The sequence below is a fragment of the Falco cherrug genome, chromosome 6 (genome assembly GCF_023634085.1).
Source record: "Falco cherrug isolate bFalChe1 chromosome 6, bFalChe1.pri, whole genome shotgun sequence".
In the NCBI taxonomy this organism is placed as follows: domain Eukaryota; kingdom Metazoa; phylum Chordata; class Aves; order Falconiformes; family Falconidae; genus Falco; species Falco cherrug.
In genome coordinates, this window is record NC_073702.1 from 77,706,864 (window position 1) to 77,725,819 (window position 18,956).

Consider the following 18,956-nt stretch of genomic DNA (forward strand, 5'->3'; position numbering starts at 1 on the left):
TTAAAGAGGACCCCTTGCTGTGAAACCCTCATGGCTGCATTCAGCAGAGCTGCATGTGCCATGACCATCCCAGAGCAGGCAACAAAAGCATCTGAAGGATCCAGGACATCCACACATATCTTGGGTACCTGGGCAGGTGGCATTTCAGTTGCTATTATCTAAACTTCACAGTTCCCTAAATATTGTGATGGACTACTCCATGTAACCACCTAACATTTGAAGACAGCGATAACCCTGGAGCAATGAAGAACTCCCTTTCAAGCCAGGACAAGATCAACATGGTATGCACGGGCAAGGGTGGATGTACACACTTAGGAACACGGGCACAACCAGGCATGTCTAGAGCCAGAGCAAACAGACAAATGGAGACAAGTCCAAAGATGGACAGGCGCCTGCAGAGCAGCACAAGCAAACAGCACTGCTGAATACACGTCCACCTCATCTACAAAGGTGCTGAGCTAAGGGAGGACCTTCCTGGAAGGCAGGTCTAGTCTACAGACAGCTCACTCTCCTCCAAGCACGTTGCTCACCTGTGCCACAATCTTCCCCATAAACACCATTTCAGTGACTTCCATTTGCTTATGTTCAAGATTTTTCCCACCCATTTCCAGCTCCTTCGAATGCCTCCTGCCTCTTCGCAGTACACAGTTTGGTGTAGACAGAGCAGTCACTCCTTCCACTCATGAATGTCACCAAGGTGGTCATCACACAAGCACATGGGGCTTGCCTGAGCTTTAGTGACTCTCTTGAGCTTGTTCTGGACAAGCCTCACTTGCCTCCCATAGCCCTGTTATTTACAGGTTGGATGTAAACCTAGATCTTCAGCGTAAGAGGCCAGTGCAGCCTGGGGCCACGACCGGTGGTGCTGGCACGCTTATGTACAGCACCTGCAAGAGACCCTTTCTCTTCCCTGCCGTTACTTTTTCACATCTTCAAGCAAACTGAAGAGGAGTGGAAGAGCTACCCTGCCAGAAGGCTACACCCAAGCACCAGGCAGCAGATACCGTAAAGTCTAACCACAGCCTAGCCACACAGGAGCTTCAGTTCCTTCCTCTCCCCACCCTCTCACAAACAAAAAGCTGTTGTCATTTTCATTTTCAGAGCTCAAGCCAAACATCACTTGGTATTTTCAGAAGAGCGCTCATTGAGAAGCTGCTGCTGTTAAGTGGAAATCTCATGTTCAAGTCTACAGAGCCTTCCCAAGCCATGTGTCCTCCTATCCCAATAATAATGAAGGGATATAGCACAGGGAAAAGGATTAACACAACATCAGTTCAAGTCTTACAGGCTGTCTTACACAGCTGAGAAGCAAAGCCCAGGAGATCTTTCAGGACCTGTGGCACACAGTCTCAGCTAACAAGCAGCTCATCTGCCCAGGGTTCCAGAGCCAGCATCACACATTTTCAGCAAGGCAGGATTTCAGAGAACTTCATGCTACAGCCCTCCATCAGCAGGGATGGGTCCCACCAGTCCATCCACAACACCCGTGGGAACTGACCTCCACCATCCCAATACCAATCTGAGTTGGAGCACCTGGAGCTTCCACCACCTACCTACTGTCATGGGTATCCCAGAGACAAGTAATATTAATTTGTACACTGTATATAGTGACAAATCCTAACTGTGACAGGCTGGCTGGGCATAAACACTTGCACAGACCTTGAGGATGAAGCATCATGGGTGGAAAGCACAGCCCAAGGGCACACAAAAGTCAGACAGGAGAACTACGGAGATGCAGCCCAACCTCCCCTACGTTCAGATAAAAGCTCCAAATCACTGCAAACCCAGCTCTGTTCCTGAGCTCAGCCCACCTACCTCCTCCAAATATCCTCCTGACTCATGCAGAACACAGCCACAGCAGCCTATTTTTACCCCTGAGCACACAACCAGAGCCTGCACGTACAAGCGAGCCAGGATGCGGCACATCCAAACTCCAGTTGACACCACACCACGGCTCTGCCAAACCAGGACTCAGAAATCCCAAATCCCCAACACAAGTACCTTTCCAAAAGGTGAAGATTTCATCAATCTCTGCCAAAAAGGGAAGGTTATTGGAAACTCAATTCCTCCCCCCCCTGCAAATATACTTCAGGTCCTAAATGAGGAGGTTTGGAAGGTATGCAAGGTCCTGCACCTGGGTCAGGGCAATCACCAATATCAGCACAGGCTGGGGGATGAAGGGATTGAGAGCAGCCCTGCTGAGGAGGACTTGGTGGTGCCGGTGGATGAGAAATCTAACAAGACCGGCCATGTGCACTTGCAGCCCAGCGAGCCAACCGTGCCCTGGGCTGCATCACCAGCCACGTGGGCAGCAGGGCGAGGGAGGGGGCTCTGCCCTCTGCCCTGCCCTGGTGAGACCCCCCCTGCAGCGCTGCATCAGCTTTGGAGCCCCCAGCACCAGAAGGACATGGACCTGCTGCAGCAAGTCCAGAAGAGGCCATGAAGATGGTCAGAGGGCTGGAGCCCCTCTGCTGTGGGGACAGGCTGAGAGAGCTTGGGTTGTTCAGCCTGGAGAAGAGAGGGTTCCAGTGAGACCTTATAGCAGCCTGTCACTACCTAAAGGGGCTTAAAAGAAAAATGAAAAGAGACATTTTACCAGGGCCTAAAGCAGCAGGACATGGGGGAATGGCTTTAAGCCGAAAAATGGTAGATTTAGATCAGATATTAGGAAGAAATTCTTTACTGTGAGAGTGGTAAGACACTGGCCCAGGCTGCCCAGAGCAGCTGTGGATGCCCCATCCCTGGCAGTGTTCAAGGCCAGGCTGGACGGGGCTTTGGGCAGCCTGGTCTAGTGGAAGGTGTCCCTCAGCAGGGCTGGATTATAAGATATTTGAAGGTCCCTTTCAACCCAAACTTTTCCATGATTCTAACAAGAGCCTTTATCCAGACAGGAGGAAAGGACACATTTATGAAGACTTGCTAGTGATTTGCTACTTTTCCCATGGAGGACAGTGCCGGTATCAGACCCTCCCAGAAGCCAGTGATTCACATCCTCTGTGAGTGCTTTTGGGCAACAAACCACTAAATGGTGATGTTTGTTTGTGGTGGGTTTTGCTGCCTTTTTTTTTTTTTTTTTTTTTTAACAACAAAGAGAACTCTTGCAGGGCAGGAAACTGACTCCTGACAAACACTTCCCACACACTCTGGAAAATAACTTAACCCAACCAGGCAGTCAAGGAAGGTCTGTGATCAGCCACATGTGGTTTTGAACATGTTTCAGACCTGTGAACTTGAGGGTCAGCATGAGACAAGACCTCCCTTCCCACCACATCCTACGTGGAATCCACGTCTATAACAGCACCTTTGGTCCAGCCCTCTTGGGACCCACGCAAGGTCCTGCCCACCACCATGGGATGCTCTCCCTGCCTATCTCCCTATGCTGGCATTGGGGACCTGCAGTTTGAACTTGCTCTTCCTTTGGTTTAAAAGGGAATGGCCAGTGTAAGTATTTTATGTAATTATTAAATTTTAAACAGCTTTCACAGAGTTAATCTTCATTATAACCCTCTCAGACAGCTGGTAACCCTGAGCAAGCACACTGCCCCGGCCAGAGCCATATAAATATCCAGACACCCGCAGATGCCAACCCGAGGATTAAATTCGCCTCCCACATTTTTTCCCCCCTAGACAAAGCCTCAGCAAGCAAAGAAAAAAAAAATATCTGCCTTGTTATTTAAGGAGATGTGTGAGAGCCTTACCAACGTGAGAAATCACAGCCCTCCTGGTACAGAAACCAGTGCTGCATTTTTGGCAAAAAGAAACTAAGTTCGGCATGTTTTTCTACAGGGACAGCCCTCTTCTCTCTCCAGAGCTGCCCTGCCTCCAACACCCGGCACTACACCTTAACAGGCAGGCAACAAATCCTGATCCCTTATTAAATTAGTCCAAGGGCCACCCAGGAATTTTGACCCATGGTTTTTTGGTTTTGTTTTTTTTTTTTTTTTTAAAGCAGATTTGGGAGCAAATATACTAGCTTCCCAGGACAGCTCCATGCCACCCTGCACATGTTGTGAATAGATGGCTCACATAGCAACATGCATAAAAAGTGATCAAGCAGCTGCCTAACGCAAGCCTGCTAATGCAATAAGGCTGAGGAGCAAGAGATGATAAACCTGCACATGATTAGTTCTCTTTCTCTCAGAGCAGAACAGCAGCCTCCCTTCACCTGTGTTTTCCAAGGCTCCCTTATACCATGAAGCCTTGGTCAGCTCCTGCAAATGCACTTTGGAAACAACATAGTTTCTCAAAAGGTCAAGGATGAGTTTGGGGCAAAGCTGAGAGAAGCTGTGAGTAGTTTGAGGAAGATGGTGTTTCAAACTCATCAGATATCACCCCAATGCTCCCATGGCACAGGTCTGCACTGCAGACAGAGTTGCTTCGTCTCATCCCGAAGCAGAGCATCACGCCTGTGTTGGTGCAAACACAGCCTGAAACACAGAGCTCCCGTGCGGCCAAACAAGCTCCAGTGAGGGAGCAGGCTTGTTTTAAGGCTCAGCAGTACCACAGCATCCATATTCCTTGTGGTGCCCAGCACACGTCTGCCCCTTCCAATTTAACAAGCTACGTTTCTGCCTGGGTCTCACTCTGCAGAAGTGGACAGGCTGACATTAGAGGACCAGCAGATCATTAGGCTGCAGATGCCAGAAGATTGACTGCTTTGAAAAAAACCCCAACAACCAATCAAAAAACTCCAAGCCAACACCTTCGGCCTCTCCGTTTTGGCAGGTAAACAATCATCAATCCCTCATCTCATGCTCTGCCTGCCAGAGTCATATTAGGGTTTGCACACAAGCCCAGGGCTGCTCCTCTCCAGGCACAACAGCAATTACCAAATAATGTTAGCCACAATGGGCACACCTGCCCTCCTGAGATGCTGCTGGCCATCTCCACCCTACCTCTGGTCTCGGCACAAAACCTTGAGGCTACCACAGTTTGAGGCTGGTGAAGCTTTTAACTCCATCACTCCTCCCCATGCTCTGCAGACGTGCAGAAGAGACAGAGTCCCCAGGGGTCTGTTTCCACCACAGCCCTTCCATCCTCACCCTGCCTCCCAGTATGATGCTCCTGCCACCAAGCTGTGACCCATTCAGGAGCTGATCAAAGGGAAAACTACAAAACAAAACCACTGCAGTAAGTGGCTTTCATCTCATTTACCCATACCAGCACTAAGGAGGGGTCCCAAAGGAGCATCTGAAGTAGTGCCATCCCTGCAGCTGTTTCCTTACTTAGGGTAGCAGTTGAACAGGGAGTGACACCAGGCTTGAGGAGGAATACCCCCTGCTGGGTTGTTTCAATGCACTTGCTTACCTTCATTAGGTGATGGATCTATAGAAAAGATTATGGTTATCTGTAGGCTTTTTTTAGTCAATGTGCTGTCTCTTTAAAAGAATCATGTAATTTCACTCTGATAAGCATCTTCCAATACTAACCACAAATTAGTACCTTGACTCCATGTGAAGACAAGCCTGCAATGACACCGACATCCTGATGCATACTGCCAGCGTACCAGCACAGTGGCAGGCTCTCCAGCGTACAAGGATGTGGTCCCTCCCTCTTCAACACTCTCAAGAACTTCCCTGGGAGCAGATCAAGCTCAAGCCTAACCCTGGTCCTACAGCAACAGAGCTCCAAGCCAAGGACTATTCCCTACAAATCACCAGCCAAGAAGATCCTGACTCCCAACATGCTGACAACAATTTGGGCATCCCAAAAACTGAGCCACGAAGACGCCCAAATTCTGATGCTCCCCATCTTTCCAGCACCACCCCTCAGCTCCCCACTCTGATCTTGAGCCCTCTTCAGTATGCACTCTTCTACCTGCAGTCAAGCCTCAGCTCCATCTCTGCTGCAAAGAGCTTTTGCAGAACAGTTTATTTTTCTGATTATTTAACCAGAGGCTTGCTGGCTTTGCTCTCACCACCCACTGCAATGACGTGCAATTACAGGACTTCAAGAAAAATAAAAGGGAAATGGCATCTCATGCCAGCCCAGTGCTGCCAAGATCTGTTCTTCAATCTTTCAACTAAAAAAAAAAAAATCCCCAAACTCGCTTCTTAGCATGTCATTTCAAGCAGCTTCTTCTATACACAGGTTTTACCCAAGATCATAGCAATTTACACAGTTATTGCCTTTCATCCTCTGCTACTCAACAGGTAAAAGTCAAAGACAACACTATCAGCAATTATTGCAAGATTATTTCAAGCCCATCTTCATGTTTGGCATAGACTGATGCCAAATTTGGTGTTTCCAAGACATTCAAGAGACAGGCTTTAATTCTCAGTTTTCACTGAAAGGTTTCTGCAAGCTCAATTCCTTGCCTTTGGAAGCAGCTGAAGAAAGGGAACAGGAGACTGTTTAGAAGAAAGCGTTTCCAGTGTGTGGGCTGTTCTTGATCTTCTACAAGAAAGCAGTCGCACAAGGTTAAAACCACAGAGCACTATCAGCCCAGTACCCATGTCATTCAGGCACCATGCTGATAATTTCTTTCGAAATCTTTGGCAAACTGCTTTTGCCCTTTGGATTCCCATCTGCAGGGCTACAATACAAGAGCCAGCTGAAACAACAAGAGGTCCACTTCTCCAACCACAGTGGCGCGGCTGGTGTTGCTCTGCCTTCCCCATCCCATGTAGATGAGACCTCAGAGCTCTTGGGAGAGGCCCCGTCGTGGGGAGAGATGCAGAGGTAGGCTGGCCGCTAACTCAGGCCGTTAGTCATCACAAGCTCTTCCCAGACCTCTGAACCATTTCATCCAGTGAGAATCACCAGCATTTGCTGTCTCAGCTGGAACACATCCATGTTAAGGACACAGGTCAAGTTTAAACACCGGCCTCCCAAGCTACTATTTTTAGGTTTGGGCTGTTATTTAAGGCGTGTATTATCACTAGAGAGAGCACAGGGCACAAACACCACCTGACGGGGAGACGAGGACAAGTGAAACACCCCAAGACAACTGCTGTTTAGGATCACACGCCCATGTCAACAATTGAAGCAATTCAATACATCCAGTGCCTTCAGGAACCGGGCAAGAGTTTGAGCCACTGCTTCCACTCAAAAATCCTCCTCTTTTGGGAAGGAGCCTAACCACAGTGAGATGTCTTTGCTCCAGCACCAAGCAGTGCTAGTGCCACCCTGACCACACTTCACTCTGAACTGCTGGGCTTGAAGCATTCAGCAATAAAATCCAAACTGGCAAAGCCTTGGATGGCCGTCTGGTACCACGGGAGGCTTGAGGGGTGCTGGTGTGAGGGCTCCACAGCTCCTCTGCACAGAGGCTGCGGCGCCTACCTCGGACCCGGTATTCCCTTTCAAAGGTTAAATCTGTTTACCGACAGGATTAGGAGGGAGGAGATGGTAAACTAGGAAACTAGGAGGAGGCAGCAGTGGGGAGACTGTGTGCAACAGCCACATACACAGTCTTTGCCCTGGCAATAAACATGGTCCAATCCCTTGCTGGCATGGACAGCCAACACATAGGTGGGGTGATCATACAGATGTGGGTGCACTGCCAGCACCAGACTCTGGGACTTCACCCCCAGCCCCGAAAGAAGATTTAAACCTAACTGCTTGCCCTCCACACCCCTAGTGCAACCACAAACCAGGCAGGCACCTCAAGATCTAGGGAGCAGCTGTGGTCCTCACATCTATGGAGGCTTTGCTCTGGCAGTTTACCATGGAGGGATCTGCGCTAGCAGCATCAGAGGAGAAAGATTTCCTCTCTGCAACAGCCCGGACCTGTCTGTTCCTGGCTCTATTCACCCCTGTCTGAAATGCTGCTTCAGGAGGAAGCATGATTTGGGTACAAACACTGCTGGAGCAGCAGAAAGCTAAGCCACGAGGCTGCAGGTCTGCAGTACATCTTAGCTGTAGAGCCAGTTATTAAATAAAAGGTCAGTTCCTCTATGGCACTACATCTTCTCTCATTTCAAGCAAACAGTCTGAAGAGCCAGACATTTCAATAGGAAAACCAAAGGGATTTATACACGACCGCGGAGGAGAACAATTTCCATATCCAACATGACAAAGAACCACCACCAAGAAAGAACTAATGAGCGAGGCTCTTCCAGCTAGCGCAACGTGGTTCAGGCAACACCAGAGCTGCACTAAAAGCAAGACAAAGCATTAATTGGTTTGCGCTCATCTGCCTTCATTACACAAAGTTCAACTGAGGACATTCAGTGGCATGAGGAAAGCCATGAAGCCACCCATGCCAACACAGAACCAGCATGACTATTGCAAGAATGAATGAGAGAAATGTGCAAAACTGCCCAGCCAGGAGCCCAGAGTAATGGGGCAATTTGCCTCCAGACCCAAGAGACTCGATCAGGTGCTGCACCAGTTTATCACCTAAGTGTGGTTTTGCTGTTAGATCCAGCTTAATTCCCAAGACAAGGGGAAAACTTAGCAAGTATCTTGTGAATTTGATGCACTAGCTGATTTCAGATGTTAAAGGACTACAGAGAAGACAGGAACAACTCATCTTGGGAAGCACAGGATGACCCGTGGATGATGCTGTCCCCTCATCTTGGGAAGCACAGGATGACCCGTGGATGATGCTGTCCCCCAAAGGATGACAAGATCTGGGAGGTGAAGTTATAGGTGTATATGGGTTAACACAGCCTTGTTGCTCACCACATATCACCTTAACTGCACCATTTCTTTAACCTGACTCATGCTTGGTGACCAAACACGTGGCACTGCCCACAAAGGCAGCTCCAGAAGGGCCACCTGCAGGGCAGGCATTTTGGCACAGGGTCTGAAACATCAAGTTAAAAACCAGAGTGGCACCTGCTCAAAACAACTCCATCTGCTCTTCACACTCCAGCACTTCTGCCTTGTAGAAACTCAACCCCTGCTCTGAGATGTTTAAAAAAAAAAAAACAAAAACAAACAAACCAAGAAAACCACCAGGAGAGCGTCAGAAATTCATCCAACTGCTAATTAAAGTCTCGAGGAAAAGAGTTACTACAAATTAGTAACAACCAGCCGCTTTTGGCCAATGAACCATGGCCAAAGCCATGTAGTATTTCTGGTAGTGTCCACAAATAAGGATGTGTAATAAGGTTCTGCAGCCCTGTTGCAGATCACTCACCACAGTCTCAAGGACCACGCTTCAGGCACCACAGATTTTAGGGACAATGGGGTGCAAGGGTTATTGGCAAGAGTTATCTAAAATGGCAAAAAGCTCAAGAAACTGCACCCCAAGGATGGAAGAGAGTTAAAAAAACCTGGTAAGTAGTGCAAACACAACAGAAGGCACAAAACTAATTCCAACAAGACCTTACTGGTTCTATAAAAGCATTAATGAAGGCAAACAAAGTGTAGATCTATTAATCGGCAGGAGGAAGAAGAGAGTACGTGACAGAAGACGCCTGACTCAAAGCCTTCTTTGCTTTGTACTTAAGCACTCAAGGATGACTTTCATCGAGCACTGATCTCTTAAACCTTCCAATCTTTTTTTCAATCCATTCTTTGTTTGCTTCCCCCCTTGTTAAATGTGCTTTTCTAAAGGTTAACTGTGAGCGGATGTTTAAGGTTGAGCAACCTCAACCCAAAGTAAGGACTTGTCAGTGCGGTTGGCACAGGATGGGGGTGGGGGGGCAAAACTGCCACTGTAGCTTTGTTGAGAAAGAACCACACATCCTACTAGGGAGATCATGGCTGCTTGGTGCTCACATTCATGCTACTGTTGATTAATCATTGATTTTTACAAATTTCAATGTAATGACCACAGTGGGTCATCTTTAAAGTCTTGCAAAAAGCTGACAGCAAGTCATCCACCAAAAGAACAGAAAACGCTACAAAGCGGAGCCTCCAGGAAGCCCTCATGACACTCAGAGCTGTACACGTCCACAATACAGCCTTTAAGGACAACCTTCCTGGTTCCAGCATGGGCGAAGGGCTGGGGACACACGCCAGCAGTTGGGATTTAGGGCTAAGAACCTGAAATTGAGAGGCTGCCAAGAGGCAGGGGATGACTCAGCCTTCCAGAAACAGACAGGATGAGGGGAAAAAGGACAATAGGAAAGACAACCAGACCCACGCCTGAGTCACTAAGAAAGTAAAAAATATGAAACAAAAGGGAAGTGGAAAGGGGGAAGGACGATCCTTCTACCAAGGATGGTTGGGAAGATGGAGAGGAGCTAGTGGGGCAAGCAGGTAACATTCCCTCCATTAACCCTTCCTTCAGGAGCCAGGACCCACCATGGGAACAGGAAGGGGGAGAAGCCAAGGATGAACAAACGTCTGAGGAACCAGTACATAGTACATAGGCTTTGTCCTCACTACCAAGACCCAGCAAATCAGAAAAGCAACTGGTCACTGGACATGGGAGTGGCCCCTCCAAAAACCATGTGAGACAGCGGAGAGGACACTGCCCCCATGGCCCCCAGTCGCTACTGCTCACCATGCCCGTTGCAGTAATAGATCCACTTCTCCCTGTTCTGTGTGGGGGTGGTAGACTTTTTCATAATAGCTTTTTCCACAATGGCACTGGGATCTTGTCTGGGTCCCTTCTTCAGAGTCCGTGAGCTCTTTCTGACACTGCAGACAACGATAACCACCAGGACCAGCAGCAGGAAGAGGACAATCATCCATGGCAAGTGTTCATTGATGTCGAAGTGCTGGTGGACATTCTGTGGACCTCGCCGGGGGGGCCTGTATGGGACACTGGACTTCTCACCCCCCACCATCTCCAGCGACGGCTGCTTCTCCAGCGCTTGGCTGGTCTGCTTGTGCCGGTAGCTCTGCGCCTGGCCGGTGGCGAGGGTCCCACCAGCACCGTCCGTCTCGTTGGCTGAGGTTTCATTGTAGTAGTCTGCCGGCTGTGCCATGCTGCTGGACGCGTGTGGTGCTGGAGAGGGGACAAAATCAGGAACTGAAGAGTTCAGACCTGCAGAAAGAGAGGAGAGTTCAGTGTCATAGCACCAGAGACACGATACGGCATCACATCACAGTCTAAGACCTGCCTGAGCATCTGCTTGGCCAGCAGACAGAAACCCAATGCTAGGCTGCGAGAAAGGGAAGAGGTGAAGCTGAGGTTTGGCTCTGGGCACAGATGGGTACAGTTACACGGGTAGGTTCAAGGTAAAATTGACCCTTACTGGTTAAGGCTAGTGGCAGCTCACTGAAAAAAAAATTTGGAAAAAAAAAAAAGTTACTAAAGGCATGCTGTCAATCTTGTCTGTTCCACGTCCAGTACTTCTCAGAAAACCTACAACTTTGAGGGAGTAGTTTGTTCTTTCTTAGGTTTACAAACATTTGCTTTACTCCAATTGTGGAATTTGGGCTAGAAATACACGATAATTTGGAGGCTTAGTACCTCTTTACTGGGCTTTGCTAAGGAAGCACAAACTTTTTTTTAATTAGCACTGCAAGGGGGTGTGGATGCATCAACTACAACACAGGCTTCTGAAGAAACAGAAGCAACCAAACTTCCTCCCCTAAGAGCTACTTTCCATCTTTATTGAGTTTTCTTATCAACCAGCAGCTCTCAGGTCCCAGCCAGATGGTTGACCAAACCCTGGTGAGAAGAGGAAGGGTGTTGTGGCAAAAACTAGAGCTTACTTTGGAAACTTGGCTTTTGAAGATCATGTCTCATACCAGTTGAGCCCGAGAGTGGGTGTTACCATCTGTAACCTGATTTTGCCTCCGACTTGGTTATTCAAAACACTCTGACCAGGATACAAACAGGGAAAATGCTTTAACTTTTACCTAATTGTCTACAGTTGATTTCAAAGTTCAGGGAACACCCTCCTGTCCTCTCCCAATGACACACCACCGTCATATCAAGCTTTGAAACCTAACAAAGGAGAAGCACTGCAAGCCTACTGCTGTCAGCAATTCCCTACTATTGCATCTACCAACTCAGGTGTTCAGGCCACCACAAGTTGCATTTTTTTAATTAAAATGCCCCACCTGAGACACTGTAAGGAAGCTGCTTCCCAAAGAGTGCCGAGCACCAGCTCAAATGGGGTCCTACAGCATCACTGCAACCACCACAGCTAAAGCATCTCAATAAAGACTGGGATGATGTACCATTTCCAATTAAGCAAGAGAATAGGGAATTCAACCTGGTTCTCCCCACCAGTGGTAACTAATGGAAATCTTAAAAGACTGAAGAAATAAAACAAGTTATGGGGCAGCCTAGGCTTCTGGAGGGCTATTTTGGCAACAGTTCCCATGCAAGCCGATATGCTGGCACAGTAGAGGGCGAAATGCAGTGAGGAATGCACAGGCATGAAAGCAGTGAATCCATCAGAGGAGTCTGGTGAAGCAAAGCTCCTCTCCCCTCTGGGTTTTCCTGCTGCATCCCAACTCAGGTCTGCCACAACTGCACAAAGACTTGTGCCAGCACAACACACAAGACTGAACGGAAGGCTGGGGAACATGATGTCCTTCCAGCCCAAACAGCAGAAGAGCCAGGAGTCCAATCATGCCTACAGTCCCAGTGAAAATGTCGTTAAATGTGGTTTAACACAAGCGAGGGCAACGGGATGCACTCTGGAGCTGCCTTCTGGCCAAGAAGCAAAAGCACCATCCACGCTTTAGACTAGGCTGGCCTTGAACAGCCCAAAATGAACCCTGACAGAGGCAGGAACTCAACCCCATGACCAGAACCACGTCTGTGTTTCGGTGGTGAACATTACCTTTGGGAAGATGAGCAGTTGGTGGAACTTCATAGGGCTCTTCGCTCGCTTCGGTGCTTGATGAAGTCAAAGACATGTTCGGAAGAGATGCTGGAGAACCACAGACGTTGTCACTCTCCTTCGTCCCTGGCTTGATGACCACCATGTTTTTCCCAAAGCAGTCAGTGTATGTTTTGCACTTCATCACACTAGAAGGCACATCAGAAAAGGTACCACGAGGGCACGGCTTGCACCTAACGTCTTCCGTCTCGGTTCCTTTCTTGCGGACGCCCCAGCCGACCGGGCACACGGTGTAAGGGACGCAGGTATCATTTGTCTGAAACGTACCAGACAGGCAAGTGCACTCGCGGTCAGTCAAGGCAGTACAATGAGTTTTCTCAATCATTGGCAGTTCACAGGGTTTTCTACAAGGGTGGCACCGCTCTATGCCGTTCTCATGCTTAGTAAAAGTCCCATCTGGACAAGGGCTGCACTCTCTTAAGGTACTCTTTGTACAATGTTTAGACACATAGGTTCCTGCGGGACATTTGTCGCAGATCAGCTCTTTGTTGGTGGCACGGTCAAGGTGGCGGTACTTGCCTGGGGAGAGGCTGATGGCATTCTGCTCGGAGGTCAGCTTTGACTGACCATCAGTGGTGCCAAGGAGCATGAGCAGCTGGAAGACAGATGGGAGGGAGGTATTAGTCAACAACAGCATGCAACTGGAGCCTCTCTGCCAGCAGTCCCTTGCAGGATCACAAGGGATGTCCCAGAGCTGTGGGACCACCGAGATGTTTCTACACCCAGGGGAGGGACCTCAGCAAGGTCAGAGTGGAAGAGAACCAGAGCAGGTGGCAGCACGCCCTCCGGACACATCACCAGCTACGATTATAATCCTTAAATTTGACACCACGCTTCTTGGTGAGACTAAGCATCATTTATACTGAAACCCTGCCAGGGCGGTAAATACTGCTAATTGTGTTTCAGCAGTACATGCTACCTGGTCACCCCAGGAGAATTCAGACCAGCTTTGCATTTCAAGGCTGAGAGGCTCCAGCGCTAGCCAGGCACTTGCCCTGAAGTCAAAAACCACATGCAGGTGGCAGCTCTGACCTGTAAAACTTTCCTCCTCTGTATTTGTTAATCTGCACTTGTTCAAATAGTTACTTTTCTAAACCACGCAAGCCAGGATGAAATCCGGGCTAGCAGCTGTTACCAGACTGCTTCTCACCTCTCTGCCCTTCCATGACTTTTTATGACCCTGTGCAAGCGTAGGGTTTGATGTGACCGCAAGAGATGTTACACTTCGAGCCTCCAACCACACCTGAGCCCACTTTAAACCGGATGCATTAGTAACAGAAGAGAAAACCTGATGCTATTTTTAAGCTCTTTGAGGAGCTCTGCTGAAACTCAGTTCCTCATTGCATCAGATACAGGTAAAAGGTCTCCAGTTTTCAGACACTGAACTGTACCCAGCTGGGCACGGCTAGATGATGGCTACAAATCTGTTTACCTGTTTCCAACCCCAGGGCTTTAATCCCTAAATGCCTTTGGATCTCGGCTGCTCCATCCCCCAGGAGAAGCTCCAGCTACCAAGCAGGACCTCTGCTCCCTCCAGAAGACCTCTGGGTCCATGGATTTAATGTCAGTTATGCCAACGGAGATAAGACACCAAGAAAAAAGGCGTATCAAAAGAAAGGCTGACACAACCTCATACAGCATGCAAAGCAATACAAAACATTTTCAAACAGCTGCAGGCTGAGTTAGGAGGGAGAGAGAGGAACGAGCCAACGTTACCTTGAATTTCCAAAGGTGCCTTCCTAGACTGAAGGTAAAAAGACCAGAGACCCTAACGCTTTCCAACTGCACAGCCAGGCACACAAATTGCTTGGCTATGTCATACAAGCCCTCGCCTCTTGCTCTGCTACCTATTCTGGGCTACCAGCCAACAAGAATATATTCAGAAGGGGAAAAAAAAAAAGAAAGCCTCCCAACAACATGACTCTGCAGAAGGCACATCGCGGCAGAGCTGCAAGCTGCGCCGCGTCATTTTTGGTGCAGTCTCTTGCTTCTCTTGCTTCTTGGAAACACACAGCACATTTCTGTTTCACCTGCTAAATAATTTACAGCTCGGGATTTGTACAAAACACTTCAATATTCCCCACCCCCCCTGAAGCAGCAATTACAGAGCAGGCAAAAGCAGGCAAGCCCACAGGAGTTGACGAGGATCCTACATGGCCAGGCTAATTACGGCACGTCAAATTAAAAAGCAGGGCTGCCCTGGCAGGCAGCAAAGGCTTACAGGATGAATTTTATTTTTCCCCTCCCCTAAGACATGATTTAACAAAGCGCTTAGCTGGCTATAAGGAAACCTGCCACCACCCTCCCCCCCCCCCCCCCCCCCCAGTAATCTTCATGATGCAACCCTGAGTTAGCAAACCAGATGCAGCAGGATCCAGCCTCTCGAGGTGGCGTGAGGGGTTATCACCTATGATACTCCTTCCTCCTCCCAGTGCCAGTGCCGAGCAGGACAGGATGTTGGGAGAGGCAGGACAGGCAGAGGCTCTCCTGCCTCTCCGGGGATGAGCTGTGTGTTGCTGTCTGGGATCCTGATTCTCTCCCTCTGCATCAAGCCAGACCTCAAGAAACTCATGGACAACCCTGCTGTAAGCACATGCCACGGATCCTCTCCCGCTCTCCCTTTTCTTCCTGTCTCCAGTATCTTTCCATCACCCATCCGGGCAACTGAAGCCAGTGGGACCTGCGCTACCGTAACAGCACCAGGTCTGGGTTTGGTGTTTCAAACACTATCTCAAGCAAAGCAGCACTGGTGCTTTTGAGTCCCTCCAGATCTTCAGTTGCACATGCACTTCCAAGCTTAGGGACAAGAGCAAGTCTCAGTGGGGGAAGGCTAAGCAGTGCTGAGCATCTGCTATTTATTCAGATTGGCACCCCCGATCCCTAAAAAAAAAAATCAGCTGCTCAGGTTTTGTGGCTGGCACCACTCACATCTCTGAAGGAGAAGGCCAGGAGGAGCACAACAAAAAGAGGTGTCTGCTGGTTTGGTCCCTCGTCCGCAGGACTGCCCAGCAAGCAGCACCCAAACCTAGACCTTTGGGGCTGGATACACCCAGTTTTGGTGACAAAAGCAACAGAATAATGAAGTGAGCTCTGCTTAGCTGCTGGATTTCAGTTCATTACTCCAGTAACAAAGAAAGTGTATAGGGTAAGAAAATAAAACACAGAAAAAAGGAATTGGTGCAAGAAAACACTGAAGAGCAGATCTGGTTCTGAGCAGTTGCAGTGCTACTCACCATACTCGGTGCAGGAGCAGCTCTCGACACTGAAGCCAAAAAAGGTTAAGTGGGACAGGGCGGCCACAATCCCAAAGAGCATCCCCAACTCTGCATCAATGCCCCACGCTGCACAGGCAAAGGCACTTCCCAGCCACCTCCCCCCATTCCAACACGTGGAGATTTTATGGTACAAAATAAATATGGTACAAAAGCAGATCAGGCCGGGAAACACTCATTTTCACTTCTGCACGTCAGGGAAACAGTTCAGACAAGGGGACCTTTGCGCTCAGCTAAAAACAAACCCTTGAGCCAGCAGCACCCTGCAGCTGACGTGAGCATGAGCCACCCTGCCACCACCCAGTTTGATGACTCCATCTCAATGGTCACATCTATGCCATGCCTCCATCATTCTCTTAAGGAGCTGCATGCTGCAGGAGAGACCCGGTGAGCAATGTGCACAGTAAATAGCTTTTAGGAGGCCACAAGCTTCCCGTGCACATGCATGGGGGATGTGACTAGGAATACAGTGGCTCATTTGGGACCCAAACCCACTCGGTGGCCCGGTGAGTCAAAATGCCAGCAGAAAGTTGGTGGATCAACAGGCATTTGTGTCCTGAAACGGGGTGACACCTCAGGACAGTCATAATCTCGGGTTGTGTACAGTGCTGCCCTGCTGCCAGCCCAGTAGAGAAGAGCAGGAGCAGAATGCTGCGAGTGAGCAGGGCCCAACAGTGCTAAATTGATACTCTGGGAGCCGTTTCCATGCAAAACCAGCAGAATTTGGTAGAAATTGCAGCTGGCTCCATGGCAATGCCTTGGCACGGGTCAGGGACGAGCTGTCCAGCCCACCACCCTTCCTGAAGGTCAGCTGCACCCTCCACCGACCAGCACCAGGAAGTTGCTTCCAACATTGAAGGAGAAAAAAAAAAAAAAATGAAACAAACTCAAAAAGACAAACAGACTGGTCTGGAAGTTTTATGGTAACTCTGCAGACAGGAGCCCATCTCCTGCCCCGCTCACTGTAAAATGGATCAAGCAGAAAAAAGTTGCCTGTGAGGAGAGTACCAAAGAGTAAAGCAAGTTTCTGCTTCTTGCAACGTGACCAGCTATTGCAGCTGGTATGGGGTTTGTGAAGCCGAGTCTGGGGCTTAGCCAGCTCAGCAGTCCCTTTGCTATGTCTTGAGAGCGAAACACAGGCAGCTGAGCGTGCCAAAACAGCAGCACCAGCACATCTGGTCCCCATGAAGGAAAACCCAGCAGCTATTCCTGCAGCCAGCATGGACCCGAGCTTGCAAGCGTCTGCGGCATCCCCGGTTTTGCTCCAAGCAGATGAAATCCCCCAAGCTCCCAAAAGCCCTGAGTCAAAGCAAGGTGACATCACACCACTTCGAGGTGAGGGCATTGGGGGAGACGGTGGAACCTACCTTGCAGCAGCTGGTGGCTGCCTGAAGCCCCCACCAAGCAAGGGAACGCAAGACCAACACCATCCTTACACAACTGCTACAGAGCCACTATCGCTCAAAAACCAAGCGGGCTGGGCGGCTTTGGGTTTGCTGCAGTAAGAGACCCACCAGCTACTGATTTGAACCTACTTGCATCGGCCTGGAAAAACATTAACTCCTTGTGGGGCCGAAGGGAGTTACCCACAATTCTGAAGATAAGATGTCGGATGAGGAAACCCTGGCTGGTGGCCAAGGGAGCATCCTGCCGGCTCACGAGCAAACGGGAATTCTGCCTTACAGCTCATTTGCTCGTACAATCAGCACACACAGAGGTTAGAATACATGCGTGCAGAAGCAATACGCACCCGCTTGCAGTCCCAGCTTCATTTTGCAAAACTGCTGTTGCATTTCCCTCCACCTTCACATTGCCCTTTCTGCCCCCTCTTCACTCTATACCCACCGTTCCCCACTGACCTCCAGGATCCCAGCTGGAGCTGCGTATCTCAAACTCCCCATCAGCATCTCATCTTCCAGATGTGCTGCAGCACTCTCCTCTCCCAGCGGGAAACATGGGAAAACTTGGGAGCACCCAGCCAGCACCGTGCATGCACCCCAGCTGCTCCAGCTCTGTGCAGTTACCCTTCGCCTTCAAAGCTACAAGGCTGTTACCCCGGCTAATGCTCTCCTGGCTTGAGATTGTTGTTGTTTACTCTGATTCCTGTCGAGCCAGCACCAGCTTGCTAAGATCCACCTTGACTTCAAGAGCAAGTGCACTCCTTGGTTACACAACCCAGCCGCAGCAGCTGCTGCGGCGTGTGCCAGACACACCGAATTACCGTCTCTCCCCCCGCCAAAAAGCCGGGATGGTGCCCTGAAGCGCAGGCTGGGAAGGGCCCTACCTGGGAAGGGAAACCTGGAGGTGAACCCACCGGAAAAAAATTGTGTTAACTCCGGGCGGCTGCCTGCAATTAGCGGCGCTGAGTTTTTGCTGCCTGCCCAAAGGGTGGCAAGGAAAGCAGCTGGGGGGGACGGAGGGAGGGATGGAGGGGACGGACCACAGCCCGGTGCTGGGCACGGGGCAAGGCACCCCTCAGCCCTCGGGGTGCGGCGCAGCCCTGGACGAAGGCTCCGGGGAGGATGCCGCCCCCAGCCCGCCCGCAGGAAAAGGGGGATGGCGAGGACAGCGCGGGGGCTGCAGCCCCCAGCCGGTGCCCGCCGCCAGGGCGGGGGCGGGCAGCACCGCGGCGGGGGGACAGCGCGACGCGCAGATACACGCGGACACCCTCCCTCCCCCCCGGGGCGGGCGGCAGCCCCGCACTGCACCGCGCCCCGCGGACCCTGCGCGGGCGCTGCCCCCCCGCACACACTCACCGTGAGGAAGCCGGCGGAGGTGGCGGCGCTCCGGCACACCGCGGCGGCCCCCATGGTGGCGGCCGGGGCCGGGGCAGCGGGCGAGGCGCTGCCCGTCCAGCCGCGCTGCCTCAGGCGGCGGGGCGGGGGGCCGGCGGCGGCCGGCGGGGGCAGGCGCCCATGGCGGCGGGCCGGGGCGGGGGGCCGGGCGGGGCGGGGGGGCCCTGCCGCCCGCCGCGCTCCCA

The 18,956-nt window shown here is 50.5% G+C and overlaps 1 protein-coding gene across 2 annotated transcripts in view; it reads right to left on the reverse strand.

Moving 5' to 3' along the window:
- TNFRSF21 (TNF receptor superfamily member 21) overlaps positions 1–18,926 on the reverse strand; it is a 35,325-nt gene extending 16,399 nt beyond the window's left edge. Inside the window, exons 1-3 of one of the 2 annotated variants that reach the window (XM_055714093.1) lie at positions 18,733–18,926; positions 12,645–13,299; positions 10,403–10,888 (exon numbers count right to left, since the gene is read on the reverse strand). In XM_055714093.1, the coding sequence (XP_055570068.1) occupies positions 10,403–10,888; positions 12,645–13,299; positions 18,733–18,786 (1,195 nt within the window). In that variant the 5' untranslated portion in view covers positions 18,787–18,926. Of the gene's footprint in view, positions 1–10,402; positions 10,889–12,644; positions 13,300–14,136; positions 14,159–18,732 lie in introns of those variants that run through there. The other variant, XM_005441559.4, reaches the window with a different exon arrangement.
- Positions 18,927–18,956: the final 30 nt, after the last annotated feature.